At 47.0% G+C, this 19,524-nt stretch overlaps 2 protein-coding genes across 2 annotated transcripts in view; both read left to right on the top strand.

Moving 5' to 3' along the window:
• Positions 1-1,847: 1,847 nt before the first annotated feature.
• The window catches only part of LOC146347341 (serpin B3-like), a 41,102-nt gene continuing 23,425 nt past the window's right edge, over positions 1,848-19,524 (top strand). Inside the window, exon 1 of the mRNA XM_084850501.1 lies at positions 1,848-1,893. Coding sequence (XP_084706627.1) covers positions 1,888-1,893 — 6 coding nt within the window. The 5' untranslated portion in view covers positions 1,848-1,887. The remainder of the gene's footprint in view (positions 1,894-19,524) is intronic.
• On the top strand, positions 1,902-12,948 carry LOC146347342 (serpin B11-like). Its single transcript, XM_084848230.1, has 4 exons — positions 1,902-1,982; positions 2,191-2,346; positions 8,103-8,457; positions 12,887-12,948. Exons 1-4 carry the CDS (start codon positions 1,902-1,904, stop codon positions 12,946-12,948), a joined length of 654 nt encoding a protein of 217 aa, XP_084704356.1.

Below are 19,524 nucleotides of genomic sequence, written 5' to 3'. Positions count from 1 at the left end.
TAAGAAATTCTATTTCTTTTTAAGCTATAAGGCTTGAGGATCTTTAGCAAAGCTCTGTTTAACAACATAAATGTCTTTATGTTATTATATGCAAGTTATAGTGTGATGTTATGCTACAAGTATATATGTAATCAAAATAAAGCATGGATCAAAAAAGATTTTCCAAATTCCTGCACTAATTTTTGTTAGTTCAAAATCTGGACTGCAACCCACAAAACAATTCTAGGTGTATACTTTCTTTAGAAGTATTAAATCTGCATTCAGGTGGTAAAAAGACTAGGGGTGTACACTTACCTGGCTCTGCTGGGTTCCACGGGGGGGGAGGCGATCCGGTCCTCCCCCCAGAATCCTTGATGGGGGGGAGGCGATCCGGTCCTCCCCCCAGAATCCTGCCTGGCCAGGTCCGCTCCGCAGCCAGTCCGCGGAGCCACTGGCCGGGCCGATCTGCAGCAGGACCCCATCCGCTGCCAGGCTGCTGCAGACGCAAATGGCGTCCTGCGTAGGGGATGCCATTTGCGTCCCTACGCTAGGCCATGATAGGCTACGTATATATTTACGTAGCCTATCACAGCTAAAGCAGGGACACAAATGGCGGCCGCTACGCCATTTGCGTCCCTGCCTTTTGCCGAGATAGGCTACGTAAATACTTATGTAGCCTATCATGGCCTAACGCAGGCACGCAAATGGCGGCCACTACGACGGTCGCCATTTGCGGCTGCAGTGGCCAGAAGACGACCTGGAGCCGCTACCACAGCTGCCGCTGTCAGGTAGGTCCATCCCGGGGGGATTTCGGGGGGTGGCGGGGGGGGGGAGTCTGTTCTGCCAAGGACTCCGGGGGATTTTTTAGAATCCAGCCTCACTGGAGTCCGTGGCAGATTTCTCCAACATCTCTACTTTCTCCAAGCATCCCACCGATAGCTTTTCATGTGAGCCTCTGAGCTGTTGCCCTGAATCTTGCAGAGTTCCCCTTGGGAGCACCTCCTCTCCCCAGCTGGCCTTTCCAATGAAATACCCCTATGAAATACCCGACTTCTGAGCAAGGAGAGCTTTGAGGGTCCACCACTTACCCAAGCCCTAAGCCCCATGCTCAGCAGAACAGCACAGAGCAGTTATGTTCTTCGGTTTTCCACCCTGTGTTCTGAGGACCTCCAGAGCTCCTTGGAAGCTTATCAGAGGTTCCTCAGTGCAGCTGGGCCAGAGCCACCATTAGGCAGAGTGAGGCAGCCACTATGCTTACACTTCAGTCTATGGGGGAAGGTGTGCGTTTTGAGGTGCCCTTTACAGAATGTGCACTTTCCCCAGTCGAATGAAAAGAAAAACAGATTGCAATCAAATGGCAGCGAGTTGATCGGAGCTTCATGGCAGAATTTGGGAATCCCCCAAATCGCAAATACTGCCTATTCCTCCACCCCCAGATAGAGCAAGACATCCATGCATGAATATGTGGTAGGATCTTGGCAAGGCTGCTAAGCACTATAGAAGAGGCACAGCAGGGAGACCTCAGGACCTTGCAGAAGGGAGAGCAGACCTGGAACTTAGAAGTGGTGTGTTGGGAGTTTCAGGTTACAATCCAAGAAGACAAAACATTTGAAATGCCCCAGACTATGAACTCCTATGCGGCATCCATTTGGACACAACAACTCCATCAACTTCTTAGTCACCCCACAAAGAACCCCCGTGCCTTGCCTGCTTGTGAGCCCTCCGTGGGAGAAGTGCATTTGTTTGACCCACCCAGTCCCAGGAAAAATGAATTGCTTCAGTGGTATTGAGTTAGAATGACAGAGGATGTCCCAGTTGCACAGATCACAACGCTAGTCTCTCATTCTATATTTTGCATTGCAGGTCCTTCACTTCAATGAGATCACTGCATCTGGAGGCTCTACGGACATGCCTGTAAGAGGATGGTCAAATATATCCCATCTATATCGATAATTCAGTTGGGGAGGGAACATACAGGCCTTGTCAAATTATCCTTCCAAAACGTTAGATAATCCCAAACCATAATCAGTTACAATACATCAAGTGTGGTTTTATACTATCTTGGCAGAAGGTGGTCTGGACTAAATGCTTAAAATATTGGAAATCATTACACCTGGCCAGCCAAACACACTCAAGATGTCATAGAGCATACTGCCACTGTTTTTGGTAACTCTGCTACTTTACATTAAAGTGCTGCTTTATTTATTACAGAATGAGCGCAAAACAGTGCAAATGATGTCCCAGGAGGGTCTGTTTCATCTGGCTAAAATAGCAGATCCACCAATGCAAGTGCTTGAGCTTCCCTATGACAAGGATGAGCTGAGCATGTTCATCCTTCTGCCAGATCACAAAGGAACTCTAGCCCAGGTAAGTTAATTCGATTTCTGAAATATTTAAGGAACAGTTGAACAGTTAAAACTGTGCAGTCGATAGTAGTGATACATACATTTCTGATACTCTGTTCAGTGAGAAGAAGAATAGGGTAAAACATTCAACAGTGTCCCCCCCCCACACACACACCCCTTAAAAAAATTCTTGTAAAACTTGAGAGATATTCAAACAGTTCTTTCTATTCTTAAATGGCTCTCGAATAGCAGTCCAGTTACAATTTTATAATTTTAAAACTCGGCATGGGAATCCTGTAGGCCCACTATGCCGGTGTCTGTGAATGCTCACACATCTTTGGATGCAGCTGGCTCAAGTGGAACATACTACTAATGCTACCACAGTTGTTTAAACTGTTTTTCATGACCCAGCATTTCCACTTGCTGCACTCACAGGTCATACTGAGCTATAAACGGGTGACATGAATGAGCAGGAGGGACCCCAGTGAGCTTCAGGCTCACACACCACCCTCTCTCCTCTCCTCAGCACTTTGGTTCCAGTTTTGATTAACCACAGCTTGCTATGTTGTTCAAACCCTGAACTGTTAGTTTCAAGGCAGCTTAAGTAACTGTGTTCAAAGTTAGATTGTTTGATTGTTTGAAAGCTGTTTCCCGCCTCCCAGCTGAGCAGAGCAGAGCAGAGCAAGCTGCTCCAGCTGGTCCAGGGACTACAGAAGCAGGCAAGCTCCTAGAGAGCGAGCGAACAGAGCGAGCGAACAGGGGGAGCAAACAGGAGTTGGCCAGGGGAGTTGCAGTGGTTGAAGAGACAAAGGAGACAAAGGAGACAGAGGCTAAGAGGTAAGTGGGTTGCAGGAAGCCCAGGGCGCTGCCCTTTATCCTTCTGACTGGCTGTGAGCTCACCAGGAGCTTCTGAGAGCTCCAACTGAATTGGAAGGGTGTGGCCTGAGTACTCCCAGCAGCTGACTGGGCGGGAAGCTTCAGTCTGTTTCCCGCCTCCCAGCTGAGCAGAGCAGAGCAGAGCAAGCTGCTCCAGCTCGTCCAGGGACTACAGAAGCAGGCAAGCTCCCAGAGAGCGAGCGAACAGAGCGAGCGAACAGGGGGAGCAAACAGGAGTTGGCCAGGGGAGTTCGGCAGGGGAGGTCAAGGGGGAGGCCCCTAACATTTTTTTTTATTTTTTTTTACTAACTTTTTTTCATTTATTTGTCTTGTAACACACACTTCCACACCAGTGGGACTCTGCTTTTAACCTCTACTGAGTAGAGGAGCAGGCACAGGCTAGTCTAGAACAATCACAAAGCTAGACACAAAAAGGGAGAAGAGGCTATGGAAGGACAAGACTCTCCAGTGGTGGTGACCTGCAAGGTGTGTGCAATGTTTGTTTTCTTGCCTGAGAACAACATGGCCTACACCTGCAACAAGTGCAAGTTGATCACGCTGCTGGAGGAAAAAGTAAGTGGACTGGAGCGGCGACTGTCAACCCTCCGGGGAATAAGAGAACACGAAGAGTTCTTGGACAGAATGGGGGAACTACAGCAGCAAAGGGCAGACCAGAAGCTTGAAGAGCAACAGCAAGATGAGGCAGTGGGAAATGCTGAGGTGAAGAAAAATGGAGTAGAGGATACTCCTTGGAAAACGGTGACAGTTAGGAGAAGAAGAACTAGACGCCACTCTGCACCAGTGGAAGCGGTGGAGCTGTGGAACCGATTCCAGGTACTTGCAGATGAGACTGGAGGACAGCCTGCAGAGGAAGAATCACAGGGGAACCTGCATGAGAGTGAGCAAGAGGCTGAAGGTCAGTCAAACAGAGGCGATGAAACCCAGGCCTACAAGAAGAAGAAGAGAAGAGTGGTAGTAGTGGGAGACTCCTTGCTGCGTGGGATCGAGACCCAAGTATGTCGCGAAGACCCGTGGACTCGCCAGGTATGTTGTCTCCCGGGAGGACAGATTAGAGACGTGACTGAAAGGTTGCCTGCACTCATAAAGCCCACTGACAGGTATCCCTTTCTTCTCATCCATGTGGGAACAAATGATACCGCCAAGCGGAGCTACGAAGAGATCACGTCAGACTTTGAAGCTTTGGGAAGGAAACTCAAGAACTTTGGGGCCCAGATAGTTGTCTCATCCATCCTTCCAGTAGTTAGAAGAGGGATAGAAAGGGAACGAAAAATACTCCGGGTGAATGACTGGCTACGAAGGTGGTGCCGACGAGAGAGATTTGGATTCTGGGACCACGGGCTATACTTCCTGGAAGATGGGCTGTTGGCTAGGGATGGGTTGCACCTCACAAAGGCTGGGAAGAATGTGTTTGGCCACAGCATGAAGAACTTCATCAGGAGGGCTTTAAACTGAATCCTACGGGGAAGGGAGATGTAATGTTGGGGGTAACAATGGACGTAGGCGCATGCACTGCAATGGAGAGAACAGCGCTGATAGCGCCCAATAATAGTCTTCAGACACATGTAGGAAGAAAGCCAGACTATGAAGCACATGGTCTTCGATGTCTATATACTAATGCCCAGAGTATGGGAAACAAACAGAACGAACTTGAACTCTTAATACAGGAGGGAAATTATGACTTGATAGGTATAACTGAGACTTGGTGGGATGACTCTCATGACTGGAATACAGCAGTTGAAGGATATAACTTGTTCAAAAAGAACAGGAGGAACAGAAAGGGAGGCGGGGTTGCACTGTATGTGAAAAATACATATCTCTGCACAGAAATACAGGAGGAGGAGCTTGGTAGCCCCATCGAGAGCATCTGGGTTGAAATAAATGGAGCAAAGAATAAAAGGAACCTGGTGGTCGGAGTCTACTACCGGCCACCCAATCAAGGAGAAGCCAAGGATGAAACTTTTGAAAAGCAAATAGCCAATGTTTTAAGGAAGCATGATGTAGTAGTAATGGGGGACTTCAATTTCCCCGATATTTGTTGGGAGACAAATTCTGCAAAACATGGCCCCTCCAGGAAATTCCTGACTTGTGTGGCGGATAACTTCCTCCTACAGAAAGTAGAGGAAGGAACTAGAGGATCGGCTATCCTTGACTTGATCCTAACCAACAGAGATGACTTAGTGGATAAAGTAGCAGTTACAGGAACTCTGGGGGAAAGCGACCATGTTGTACTTGAGTTCTTGGTTCTAAGGGAAGCAAAAGCCGAGTGTACTCAAACACGTACCCTGGATTTTAGGAAAGCTGATTTTAATAAACTCAGAACAATGATCAGTAAGGTCCCATGGCAAGCAATGCTAGCGAGAAAAGGAGTCCAAGATGGGTGGGAACTTTTAAAAAAGGAAATTCTCAAGGCACAATCACAAACAATTCCAACAAGAAGAAAAGGTGGAAGACAACAGAAGAAGCCAATGTGGCTTCACAAAAAGCTTAGGGATGACCTGAAAACAAAAAAGGACACATATAGGAAGTGGAAAGAAGGCCAAGTAACAAAGGAAGAGTACAGGCAGGTAGCACAGAATTGCAGGGATGGCGTCAGGAAGGCTAAAGCGGAGAACGAGGTGAGGTTAGCGAGGGATGCTAAAAACAACAAAAAGGCTTTCTTCAGCTACGTGCATAGTAAAAGGCAGAGGAAAGAAATGGTTGTTCAGCTATTAAATAAGGATGGCAAAATGATAACAGATGACAAAGAAAAGGCAGAGGTGCTCAATTCCTACTTTGGCTCAGTCTTCTCCCAAAAGAGGGTCTATGACCCCCCTGGCAAAGGCGAAGTACAGGCTGAAGGGGCAGGATTGCAGCTTGAGATCGACAGGCATATGGTCAAGGAACACCTCATTACTTTGAATGAGTTCAAATCTCCAGGGCCAGATGAACTGCATCCTAGAGTCATAAAGGAACTGGCAGAAGAGCTCTCAGAACCGCTGTCTATTCTCTTTGAGAAATCATGGAGGACCGGGGAAGTGCCAGATGACTGGAGGAGGGCTAACGTTGTCCCTATCTTCAAAAAGGGTAAAAAGGAGGAAGCTGGGAACTACAGACCAGTCAGTCTGACATCAATCCCTGGGAAAATTCTGGAGCAGATCATAAAGCAATCCATCTGGAAGCACCTTGACAACAATGCAGTGATTACTCGAAGCCAACATGGATTTGTCAAAAACAAGTCCTGCCAGACAAATCTGATCTCATTTTTTGATCAAGTCACCTCCCTTGTAGACCGTGGGAATGCTGTAGACATCATATACCTCGACTTCAGCAAAGCTTTCGACAAAGTGCCCCATGATATCCTGATGAGCAAACTAGCTCGAAGTGGGCTAGATGAAACAACGATCATGTGGATCCACAGTTGGCTACAGAATCGGACTCAAAGAGTGCTTATCAATGGGACCTTCTCAAGCTGGGGAGAGGTAACGAGTGGGGTACCGCAGGGCTCAGTCCTGGGCCCAGTGCTCTTCAATATTTTTATTAATGACTTGGAGGAGGAGGTGCAGGGAATGCTGATCAAATTTGCAGATGACACAAAATTGGGAGGGATAGCTAATACTTTGGAAGACAGAAACAAAATTCAAAGTGATCTGGATAGACTGGAGTGCTGGGCAGAAAACAACAGAATGGCATTTAATAGGGACAAATGCCAAGTTCTGCACCTAGGAAAAAGAAACCAAATGCACAGTTACAAGATGGGGGATACGTGGCTCAACCACACTACGAGCGAGAAGGATCTTGGAATTGTCGTCGATCACAAGCTGAATATGAGCCAACAATGTGATGTGGCTGCAAAAAAGGCAAATGCTATTTTGGGCTGCATTCATAGAAGCATCGCTTCCAAATCCCGGGAAGTACTAGTTCCCCTCTACTCAGCACTGGTTAGGCCTCATCTGGAGTACTGTGTCCAGTTCTGGGCACCACACTTTAAGAAGGATGCAGACAAGCTGGAGAGGGTTCAAAGGAGGGCAACAAAGATGATCAGGGGACTGGAAACAAAGCCCTATGAAGAGAGACTGAAAGAACTGGGCATGTTTAGCCTTGAGAAGAGAAGACTGAGGGGAGATATGATAGCGCTCTTCAAGTACTTGAAAGGTTGTCACAGAGAAGAAGGCCAGGATCTCTTCTTGATTATCCCAGAGTGCAGGACACGGAATAATGGGCTCAAGTTACAGGAAGCCAGATTCCGGCTGAACATCAGGAAAAACTTCCTGAGTGTCAGAGCAATACGGCAATGGAACCAATTACCTGGGGAGGTGGTGGGCTCTCCCACACTGGAGGCCTTCAAGACGAGGCTGGACAGCCATTTGTCAGGGATGCTCTGACTTGGATTCCTGCATTGAGCAGGGGGTTGGACTCGATGGCCTTGTAGGCCCCTTCCAACCCTACTATTCTATGATTCTATGATTCTATTCTATGAAACCAACCATAATTAATGTTAGCCACAGTTTGTCAGCCTGGATGGGATGACAATTCGTGGTCAAACAAAAGTGGAAGCAAAACCTCCTGCTCTCAGCCATGTGGGAGGAGAAGGGCTGGAGGAATGCATGAGCCCAAGGCTCACTGCAGCTTACTCCTTCTCATTCACATCACACTAAACTATGGTTTAGCATGATGTGGAAAAAAGGGGCTTGGGGGTTGTTTTTTTTGAAGAAAGTCATGTTTCTGCAGATAAACCTAATAATACTGTGTTTTGTGAACAAAGGTTTGTTGCAAATGACTTTGCAGCTTTGGAGAACTATGATTTGCCTTCCTTTAACAAATGCATGTTCATCTTCCTCTTGCTCACAATATACTTTTCACTCGCATTCACTTGGCATTGATTTCTCTGTTTTTACCTGCCAGCTTGAAAGGGAACTCACCTATGCAAAATTACTAGAATGGATCAGTTCCGCAAACATGAGAAAACAGAAGGTGAAGGTTTCTCTACCAAAGTTCAAGCTGGAAGAAAAGTATCTTCTCAATCCAACTTTGAAAGCTCGAGTGACAGATGTATTTAGTGAAGGAAAGGCTGATTTATCCAGTATGTCAGGAAACTGTGGCCTGGTTGTGTCCCAGGTCATTTATCAATCTTATGTCAAAGTCAATGAAGAAGGTACAGAGGCAGCAGCTGCCACTGGGGTGGTGATAGCTCCATTGAGCATGACACCTCACTGCAATGAGTTTAGAGTTAATCACTCATTCATGTTCTTCATAAGACATAGAAGCATAGAATAGTAGGGTTGGAAGGGGCCTACAAGGCCATCGAGTCCAACCCCCTGCTCAATGCAGGAATCCAAGTCAGAGCATCCCTGACAGATGGCTGTCCAGCCTCATCTTGAACGCCTCCAGTGTGGGAGATCCCACTACCTCCCTAGGTAATTGGTTCCATTCTCGTATTGCTCTAACAGTCAGGAAGTTTTTCCTGATGTTCAGCCGGAATCTGGCTTCCTGTAGCTTGAACCCATTATTCCGTGTCCTGCACTCTGGGATGATTGAGAAGAGATCCTGGCCTTTCTCTCTGGGACAACCTTTCAAGTACTTGAAGAGCGCTATCATTTCTCCCCTCAGTCTTCTCTTCTCAAGGCTAAACATGCCCAGTTCTTTCAGTCTCTCTTCATAGGGCTTTGTTTCCAGTCCCCTGATCATTTTTGTTGCCCTCCTCTGAACCCTCTCCAGTTTGTCTGCATCCTTCTTAAAGTGTGGTGCCCAGAACTGGACACAGTACTCCAGATGAGGCCTAACCAGTGCTGAGTAGAGGGGAACTAGTACTTCCCGGGATTTGGAAGCTATGCTTCTATTAATGCAGCCCAAAAGAGCATTTGCCTTTTTTGCAGCCACATCACATTGTTGGCTCATATTCAGCTTGTGATCAACAACAATTCCAAGATCCTTCTCACTTGTAGTGTTGTTGAGCCACGTATCCCCCATCTTGTAACTGTGCATTTGGTTTCTTTTTCCTAGGTGCAGAACTTGGCATGTATCCCTATTAAATGTCATTCTGTTGTTTTCTGCCCAGCACTCCAGTCTGTCAAGATCACTTTGAATTTTGTTTCTGTCTTCCAAAGAATTAGCTATCCTGCCCAATTTTGTGTCATCTGCAAATTTGATCAGCATTCCCTGCACCTCCTCCTCCAAGTCATTAATACAAATGTTGAAGAGCACTGGGCCCAGGACTGAGCCCTGTGGTACCCCACTCATTACCTCTCCCCAGCTTGAGAAGGTCCCATTGATAAGCACTCTTTGAGTCTGATTCTGTAGCCAACTGTGGATCCACCGGATCGTTGTTTCATCTAGCCCACTTTGAGCTAGTTTGCTCATCAGGATATCATGGGGCACTTTGTCGAAAGCTTTCCTGAAGTCGAGGTATATGATGTCTACAGCATTCCCACGGTCCACAAGGGAGGTGGCTTGATCAAAAAATGAGATCAGATTCATCTGGCAGGATTTGTTCTTGACAAATCCATGTTGGCTTCGAGTAATCACTGCACTGTTTTCAAGGTGCTTACAGATAGATTGCTTTATCATCTGCGCCAGAATTTTCCCAGGGATTGATGTCAGACTGACTGGTCTGTAGTTCCCAGGTTCCTCCTTTTAACCCTTTTTGAAGATAGGGACAACATTTGCCCTCCTCCAGTCATCTGGCACTTCACCCGTCCTCCATGATTTCTCAAAGAGAATAGTCAGCGGTTCTGAGAGTTCTTCTGCCAGTTCCTTTATTACTCTAGGATGCAGTTCATCTGGCCCTGGAGATTTGAACTCATTCAAAGTAATTAGGTGTTCCTTGCCCATATGCCTGTCGATCTCAAGCTGCAATCCTGCCCCTTCAGCCTGTATTTCGCCTTTGCAGGGGGGTCATAAACCCTCTTTTGGGAGAAGACTGAGCCAAAGTAGGAATTGAGCACCTCTGCCTTTTCTTTGTCATCTGTTATCATTTTGCCATCCTTATTTAATAGCTGAACCACCATTTCTTTCCTCTGCCTTTTACTATGCACGTAGCTGAACAAAGCCTTTTTGTTGTTTTTAGCATCCCTTGCTAACCTCAGCTCGTTCTCAGCTTTAGCCTTCTTGACGCCATCCCTGCAATTCTGTGCTACCTGCCTGTACTCTGTACGTTCTGTTTGTTTCCCATACTCTGGGCATTAGTATATAGACATCGAAGACCATGTGCTTCATAGTCTGGCTTTCTTCCTACATGTGTCTGAAGACTATTATTGGGCACTATTAGAGCTGTTCTTTCCATTGCGGTGCATGAGCTACGTCCATTGTTACCCCCAACTTTACATCTCCCTTCTCCGTAGGATTCAGTTTAAAGCCTTCCTGATGAAGTTCTTCATGCTGTGGCCAAACACATTCTTCCCATCCTTTGTGAGGTGCAACCCGTCCCTTGCCAACTAGGGATGTCAGAGAATTCTGCCATGGATCTCGGTGAGGCCGAATGCACTGGCATTCGGCCTCCCGAAATCCGTGACGGAACGGCCTGCCCCCCCCTGCCCCCCCCGTGGATTCCCCCCATGACGAGACTTACCTGGGGCAGATGTTCCAACGTAAATATTTACATAGGCTAAAACGGGGAATCAAAAAGGAACGCAAATAGCACCCACTACGCTATTTGCGTTCCCCTTTATTTTCGCCGTAATAGTCTACGTAAATATTTATGTAGACTAAGATGGCGAAAAATAAGGAACGCAAATGGCAGTGGCTGTAGCTGCCGCCATTTGCATACACGTTTTTTTTTTTAACCCAGACGTGATAGACTTATGTAGCCTATCACATTTGAATACAGGGATGCAAATGGCGGCGGCTACGGCAGCCGCCATTTACGTCCCTGCTACCCAGCGGCCAGATGTCTGGCTGCTGGTGGAGCTGGCTGGTGGCTCTGCAGAATCCTGGCGGAGCAGAGCCGGCCGGGCAGGACTCCAGGGGGAGGGATGGAGCACCTCCCCCCCCATTGAAGATTCCGAGGGGAGGGATGGAGTGCCTCCCCCCCCATTGCAAAGCAGATCCGTGAAAAGGTAAGTGACTTTCGTACATCCCTATTGCCAACAGCCCATCTTCCAAGAAGTATAGCCCGTGGTCCCAGAATCCAAATCTCTCTCGTCGGCACCACCTTCGTAGCCAGTCATTCACACGGAGTATTTTTCATTCCCTTTCTATCCCTCTTCTAACTACTGGAAGGATGGATGAGAAAACTATCTGGGTTCCAAAGTTCTTGAGTTTCCTTCCCAAAGCTTCAAAGTCTGACGTGATCTCTTCGTAGCTCCGCTTGGCGGTATCATTTGTTCCCACATGGATGAGAAGAAAGGGATACCTGTCAGTGGGCTTTATGAGTGCAGGCAATCTTTCAGTCACATCTCTAATCCCTCCTCCCGGGAGATAACATACCTGGCGAGCCCATGGGTCTTCGCAACATACTTGGGTCTCGATCCCACACAGCAAGGAGTCTCCCACTACTACCACTCTTCTCTTCTTCTTGTTGTAGGCCTGGGTTTCATCGCCTCTGTTTGACTGATCTTCAGCTTCTTGCTCACTCTCATGTAGGTTCCCTTGTGATTCTTCCTCTGCAGGCTGTCCTCCAGTCTCATCCACAAATACCTGGAATCAGTTCCACAGCTCCTGGAATCCTGGAATCAGTTCCACAGCTTCCACTGGTGCAGAGTGGCGTCTAGTTCTTCTTCTCCTAACTGTCATCCTTTTCCAATGAGTATCCTCTACTCCATTTTTCTTCTCTTCAGCATTTCCCACTGCCTCATCTTGCTGTTGCTCTTCAAGCTTCTGGTCTTCCCTTTGCTGCTGTAGTTCCCCCATTCTGTCCAAGAACTCTTCGTGTTCTCTTATTCCCCGGAGGGTCGACAGTCGCCACTCCAGTCCACTTACTTTTTTTCCAGCAGCGTGATCAACTTGCACTTGTTGCAGGTGTAGACCATGTTGTTCTCAGACAAGAAAACAAACATTGCACACACTTTGCAGGTCACCACCACTGCAGAGTCTTGTCCTTCCATAGCCTCTTTTCCCTTTTTGTGTCTAGCTTTGTGATTGTTCTAGACTAGCCTGTGCCTGGTCCTATACTCACTAGAGGTTAAAAGCAGAGTCCCACTGGTGTGGAAGTGTGTGTTACAAGACAAATAAATGAAAAAAAAAGTTGGTTAAAAAAGAAAAAAAAATGTTAGGGGCCTCCCCCTTGACCTCCCCTGCTGAACTCCCCTGGCCAACTCCTGTTTGCTCTCCCTGTTCACGTGCTCTGATCGCTCACTCTCTGGGAGCTTGCTTGCTTCTGTAGTCCCTGGACCAGCTGGAGCAGCTTCCTCTGCTCTGCTCTGCTCAGCTGAGAGGCGGGAAACAGACTGAAGCTTCCTGCCCACTCAGCTGCTGGGAGTCCTCAGGCCACGCCCCCCCCAGTTCAGTTGGCGCCCTCAGAAGCACCTGGTGAGCTCACAGCCACTCAGAAGGATAAAGGGCAGCCCGCTGGGCTTCCTGCAGCCCACTTACCTCTTAGCCTCTGTCTCCTTTGTCTCCTTTGTCTCTTCTCCACTGCAACTCCCTTGGCCAACTCCTGTTTGCTCCCCTTGTTCACTCACTTTGGTTGCTCGCTCTCTGGGAGCTTGCTTGCTTCTGTAGAAAGAAGAAACATAATGGAAGCAAGAAGAAACATAATGGAACTGGGTGCATACTCTTCAGTGGCAAATATACCTCACCAGAATGCTTTCAATAATAAGAAGCACCTTAACATTTGTTGTAAACCCAAGATGTTACGCTGTTGAAATAAATGTATTCTTAATTCTATCTTCTACTTGACTAACAGTTCCACTTTTCACCCTCTTAAGAAAAACACAAAGTCCTAAGACTGGTCTCTCTGTTGCTTACCTAGGCAAACTCACTAACACGTTTCTCCTTTGTGGGCCTGCCACCTTCTTCTCTGCAGTGAAGGGAAATGCTGTGCACAGTAAAGCATTCCCCACCAGGGGCACTGAAGTTCTCCTCAGAGAAGAGAAGACCTTGCCCACCTGGCATGGGCTTTATCCAGAAGAAATTGGGTGAGTAGAGGGGAGGGAAGTACCTCTTCTAACTGCCCCACCCAAAACACACACACCAAAAGAGGGGAATGAAGAAAATGGCATGATTAGTTTAAGAAAGTGCTCCAGTCTTCACTTGTTATGCATAACGCATTTCAAATAAAGCAAAATTTCATCATATACAATAGTCATTCCTGACTGAGTAATTGAGTCCCCTGACAAAGTAATTCCTCTTTTTACCATCATAAAGAAAATTATGCCATTTTTTTCAGCCCTTGGATTGTTAATAATGTTCTCCCCAAAGATTTGTATCAGTAAATGGAGGAAAGATGAGAGATTATTTCTCCATACCTCCTACATATTCACATTTGATTCTCCTTAATCAGACGATCACCATGAGCCATGCTTGATAACTCCAGGAATTGCTTAGCAGAGGGTCCTGGGCTGCAGGCATAAATATTGTTTTCTAACAGTGCAAACCTATACATACATATCTACTCAGAGGTTAGTCTCATTGAGCTCAGTTGGGCTTACTCCCAGGTAAATGGGTAGAGAATTGCAACCTAATGGTGCAATCCTTAACATGTCTACTCAGAAGAATGTTCCATTCCTTTCAGGGCTTACTTTCAGGTAAACTGAAGCATTTAGTGCAGTTCTACATAAGCTTACAGCAAAGTAAGTCTCTTTGTTTAACAAGGCTTACTCCCATGTAAGTGTGTTTAAGACTATAACTTTAACATCTCTTTTGCTGGTGATATAAAGTTTTTCAAACTACACAAGTAAAAGATGCAAAGTGTCTCAGATTAAATATTTTGAGATTATTTCCAGTAGGGGTGTACGAAACAGTCTCACCAGTCCACTGGCGGGGGGGGGGGTCCGCGGGTCAGGGGAGGTGATCCGTCCTTTACCCCAGAATCCTCCCCAGCCGGCTCTGCTCCATGGCAAGTCCGCTATGCCATTTGCACCCCTGCCCTTGGCCATGATAGGCTACGGAAATATTTACGTAGCCTATCACAGCAAAGAGCAGGAACACAAATGGCATCCACGACGCTGGACGCCATTTGTTCCGCAGCCCAGCAGCGGATGGCTGCGGAACGAAGATGATGGACCTGGACCAGCCACCGTCAGTAGGGTCTGTCCCGACTGGCCTTCGCGGGGTGGCAGGGGGGAGCAGTCCGTTCCTCCGTGGACTCCAGGGGGGCAGATTCTAAAGAACCAAGCCTCATTGGAGTCCATGGAGGATTTCTCCGCCATCCCTAATTTCCAGTAAAAATTGAGTGAAAAGTAATTTCCCAGTGTGGCACAGTAATTTCCTAGCAAGAAATTACAAGAAATATAGGTTTTACAAGGAAACATCAATGAAATAGTTTACCATAGTATTCCAGAATTGCCCAGAATCCAGGGGCAAATTCCTGTGTCTCTAACCCCTGTGCAAAAACTTTTAGGACTGGGGAGTTGAACCTCAGGCCTGCCGGCCAAATGCAGCACACCTGGGATTCCAGTCCAGCCATCTGGGGTTCCCCTTTCCCTGGCTTCATCTCCTTCCACCAGCCGCTGGGAATTTGATTTTCCAGTTTTTGTGCAGTTTTACTCCATTCGAAAAGGTTGATGCCTCTCCTAAAGTGTAATGACTTGCAGTAAGAGCTTTAAACTAAAATATGCTGGTATATCTGACCCTTTTCCTTTTGGCCCAGCCCACCACTGAAATACAGCCCCTGAGAGCTTTCTTCATATTTGGCCCATGGACTGAAAGAGGTTCGACGCTGCTGTTTTAGGGAATCTGGCTGGGAGTTACCAGACTCTGCTATGATCTGAAAAGGCCGCTTTCACATACTGCTGTATTTGTAATCTCCCTGCTACAGCTGCCTCCTCTTCCTCCTCCTCTGCCCAAGTTTTGGTAGGCCTGGTGTGAGGCCTAGCTTGTTGATGTGGGTTGACCCACATTTGTGCCATATGTGGGCCTGGAACTCATAAGCCCTGGTATCACCTCCACCTCTACTGCAACAATTTGCAATCCACCTTAAAGAAACACAGCAGTGCTACCAACCTCTCGTCAGCCTGCATTTTTCTGAGATTACAGAATTTTTCACCCTGAACTAGTCAATTTATTGCTTCTGAATTGTAATTCCTAGGACATGTTTCATTACCCCTGTTACTGCAGTCATTATGTGAAGTGAAATATTTTATGTTTATGAAATTTAAAGAATGCAATCAGAAGAGATTAACATGCTTTGAAAATAGCTCTGAATATCACTGTAACTAAAATGTGTAACCTGACTTTCTGATTCGCATGTCATGTGGAGTGGTTTGTTGGCATTCCAAATTCGTCTAATTATGGTTCATTTTCACTCTTCGGTTCAGTGTCCCAAAAGGTGTTTTGTGAGGTTATCGAGCTTAATGGGTTCTGTGAAAATTCTTGAAGACTGAAATGTAGCAACAACAACAACATCTAAATAAATTGAGACATTAAAAATACTGGGGTTTGTGCTGATTAACACACAAGACATGACCCATGAGATCGGCATTTCAGTCTGCAGGCATCTCCTGAATCTGGATCAGAGTGGCCATTTCCCCATCCATCCAAATGGGGCCCTGTGCTTTTCGGCTGAAGGACAGCAAAAATCTCAAAGGGGCGAGAATCCCCCCCACCCCATTTTCCATGGTGATGAACTGAGTGGAAGTTGTCCATCTGTTGAATTCTGCTTCTCCTAAGGGGTGGAGAAACCTTTTCCTACCAGAGGCCATTGCCCCTCAGGAAAAGAAAATCAATCAATCTTTTGTGGATATAGAAAGTGGGCTTGAAGTATCATGTCCCGGCTAGCCATTGTGTGTAACTCTGCTGCTCTGGTTCATTGCCAGTTCTGGGCACCCCCTAGCAAAAACGGGAAGATCAGCTCTTAAACCCACTCCTCAAGCAAACAATGCTGTTTCTGTTTCTTTGCTGGGAATCTGGTTTGAAGAGCTGACCTCTGGGAAAATGCAGATAGGGGAGCATGCACTCCCCCATGGGGGATCCTTGGGCTAAGAAGATCCCCTGTAGGTATGGACTTTCCCCCCAGTTTTCCTAGCATCAGGTCTTCAGCTGTGAAGTCTTCTCCAGCTCTGATTTTAATCAAGCTGAAGAATTCAGTGACTTCTCATGCATGGCTGTCCTTTAATTCTATCCTGATTTAGTCTTCATCCCTTAGGTGAACTCTGTTTTCCATTGAATACACTAGATCTTCCCTCTTGACTTCTCGCCCAATCCTTCTCACCCCAAGGAGAAACTATGAAACAAAAGTAGCATCTATCTACAATGCTCTGGGGAGAACAGGCACTCTGACAGCCTTTCTCGAAGTGACAGATGCCAAGGGCAATGAGATATACAGCTCCATTGTTAGTACATGGGTCCAGCAGTGTGTCTCTGCAATACAAACCCAAGGTGTCAGGATCTGCTGGGGCTTCCTGCTTCATTTCAGCCTTGCTTGAAGAACGCGATCTTTGAGAGCTCTGGACTCCTTCTGTATCTTTGGGTCCTGGCACCTGGCTTCCTTCTTGATCCTGCTTTCTGATTGGTCCTGACTTGCTCTTCTCTAGTGCCTCACCTTTGGCCCATGGTTCAGCCATGACACAGGGATTGTCTCCAACCCATAGGGATCATTGCTCACTTGGTACACGGACCAGCGATCTCTGCAGCTCTGCCACATTTGAAGATATTGGTAAGGTGGTTAATTGGACCCATTGCACTACAATTTTACAATACTTCAGACTCAACAAGGTCAGCTCTGTTAAGGCCGCCATCATTATGAGAGTTCTGTGTAAGGTGCTGTGACATATTTTCCCTCCCCTTGCCTTGCTGGGGATCCCTTTCCTTCAAGCTCCACCACTCTGCTTATTGCAAATGGAAAATTGGAGTTGGCATGCGGTGTTCTTCTGGGCTGGAGGTTGTGAATCAGGCAGACCTGCCTCCATGAAGTCCACATCACCTGTTCTTTTCTTTTTTCTCTCTGAAGGGTGGGTTATATTGTCCACACTTGTGTGGTTCTCCGCATTCATCATAATTAGAGACACCGCTGGAATTGTACTATTCGGTTTCCTCTTGTGACCACCCACCCTCCCCCATTTTCTTCCCTCTTTAAGTCAGGTTTGAATCCACATTTTCTTGTTGTGGACATTTTTAGTGCTGTAATGAAGTCCTATGAAGAAGGTTGCATTTTTTTTCTTTTTGCCCTGCTTTCTATCAAAAGAGGAGCTAATTGTTTCCCATCTGACCAGAACTTCATGATAAGTCTAATTTTCTGTTTGCTCCACAGAAGGAAGGGGAAGTGCAGAACAAAGAGGCGGGGTGGGTGGGGCGTCACTCAGTGAGGTAATGAGAGCTGGTAAGCTGCCCACTGGCAAAGGACAGGGCTTGGCCCACCTCACTCCCTCCTCTCTTGGCACCTTAGAGTTACCTGTGGCAGATCAAGCGAATCTTTCACATTTGCATGATCTTAAGAATTGATGCTTTCGAACCGTGGTGCTGGAGAAGACTCTTACGAGTCCCCTGGACTGCAAGGAGGTCAAATCAGTCAATCCTAAAGGAAATCAACCCTGACTGCTCATTGGAAGGACAGATACTGAAGCTGAAGCTCAAATATTTTGGCCACCAAATGCAAAGAGAAAACTCCCTGGAAAAGACCCTGATGCTGGGAAAGACTGAAGGCAAAAGGAGAAGGGGACGGCAGAGGAGGAGATGGCTAGATAGCATCACTGATACAATGAATATGGACTTGAGCATGCTCCGGGAGAGAGCGCAGGACAGGAAGGCCTGGCGTGCTATGGTCCATGGGGTCACCAAGAGTTGGACACGACTGAACAACAACAACCACAACAATGCCTGCTGCTCAATTAGGAAATTCTTTAATTAAATGCCTCCAAGAGAATTCTGGGATTAAAAATGGAATCCCAGAGCTTGTTTTAACTGGTCAGAAAACATCACTTTGCAAAACTGCAGGGCCAAGCAAGCCTTTAAATCCCAGGGCCTTAACCCTTTGTTTGTAGGCTCTGTGTTTGCAAGCCAGACTGTGTTTGCAAGCCAGTGGATAGCACAAGGCATCCACTGCGCCCTGGTGACTGCTGCTGGAAAGCCCGTTTCTTTCAAACTGGACACTGGTGCAGATGTAAACACCTCTCCAGAAGACATGGCTAGGCCACTGCCAAGAAAGGTGCAAGGAACTCCACCAGGTATCACCCTGATTGCATTGGTGGTGCAAGAATTACACCCAGAGGGGCATTTATAGGTCTTTGCAAAAAAGGCGCATTTGAGGCAGATCGTATGTTCTCCATTATGGCCCCCACTATTAGGCCGTGCAGGATGTGTGGCGCTGAACCTGGTCGGGCCTGTGCATGAAGACTCACATCAGCACCCCACCACTCAAGATGATCTCTTTGCTGCATATTCTGATATTTGTGAAGGCCTGGGATGCTTTCCAGGCATGCCTCACATTTATGTGCACTGGGCCGTACCCCCTGTTGTTCATGGGCATAGAAGATTCCCCCCACCATAGTAGACCAACTGAAACCTGCTCTAGAGCACCTTGAGTCAGTAGGGGTGATCTCTAAAGTGACTAAGCCCACAGCATGGGTGAGCAGCCTGGGCATCGCACAAAATAAGAACGGGTCATTCAGACTGCGTCTAGATCCCAGGGCCCTTAAGGAGGCAGTCAAGAGGCAACATTTCCCCATCCCCACAGCTGATGCTGTCTAGAGAAACCTGGCAGGGTTGACCATCTTTACCATCCTTGATGAAAAAGAGAGCTACTGGCAGGTAGGTAGCACAGAACAGTGAGTCAGCTGAGCTTTGTACATTCAACGCCCCTGTGGAGGCAATAGCATTTCAAGAGACTCCCTTTTGGCATCAGCAGAAGAACTACGGGTGTTTTGGAGACATCCTGGGTGTCCACATCGTAGCTGATGATATGTTCATCGCTCCTGCAGGTAAGGCAGAGCAGGACACCATTCTGATGCAAGTTCTAGGAAGAGCCTGTGCCACAGTGTGGAAGAAAATTCCATGAGCCATTAATCAGGCCCACATTTGCTCTGACCCTGCGCTTCACTAACCTTGTATGTACCAAAGTACAGTAAACAAACGAATGTAGACTGAAAGTCTAGCTAAAAAGCAATTTTGGGGTAAAGGGAGAAAATTCCAAGCCCCAAGTTTCCATACCACCTGAAAAACTAGAAAAAAATAGAACAGTAAGAATTGCTTATCACACTGACAGCCTGTCCCATGTCTGAAATGTTCTGTATCCAAT

This window comes from Heloderma suspectum, chromosome 4 (genome assembly GCF_057233095.1).
Source record: "Heloderma suspectum isolate Gila_16-S chromosome 4, 16-S_ref, whole genome shotgun sequence".
Classification (NCBI taxonomy): Eukaryota; Metazoa; Chordata; class Lepidosauria; order Squamata; family Helodermatidae; genus Heloderma; species Heloderma suspectum.
Note: the sequence above shows the minus strand (reverse complement) of the source record. Positions and strands in the feature narration are given on the sequence as shown.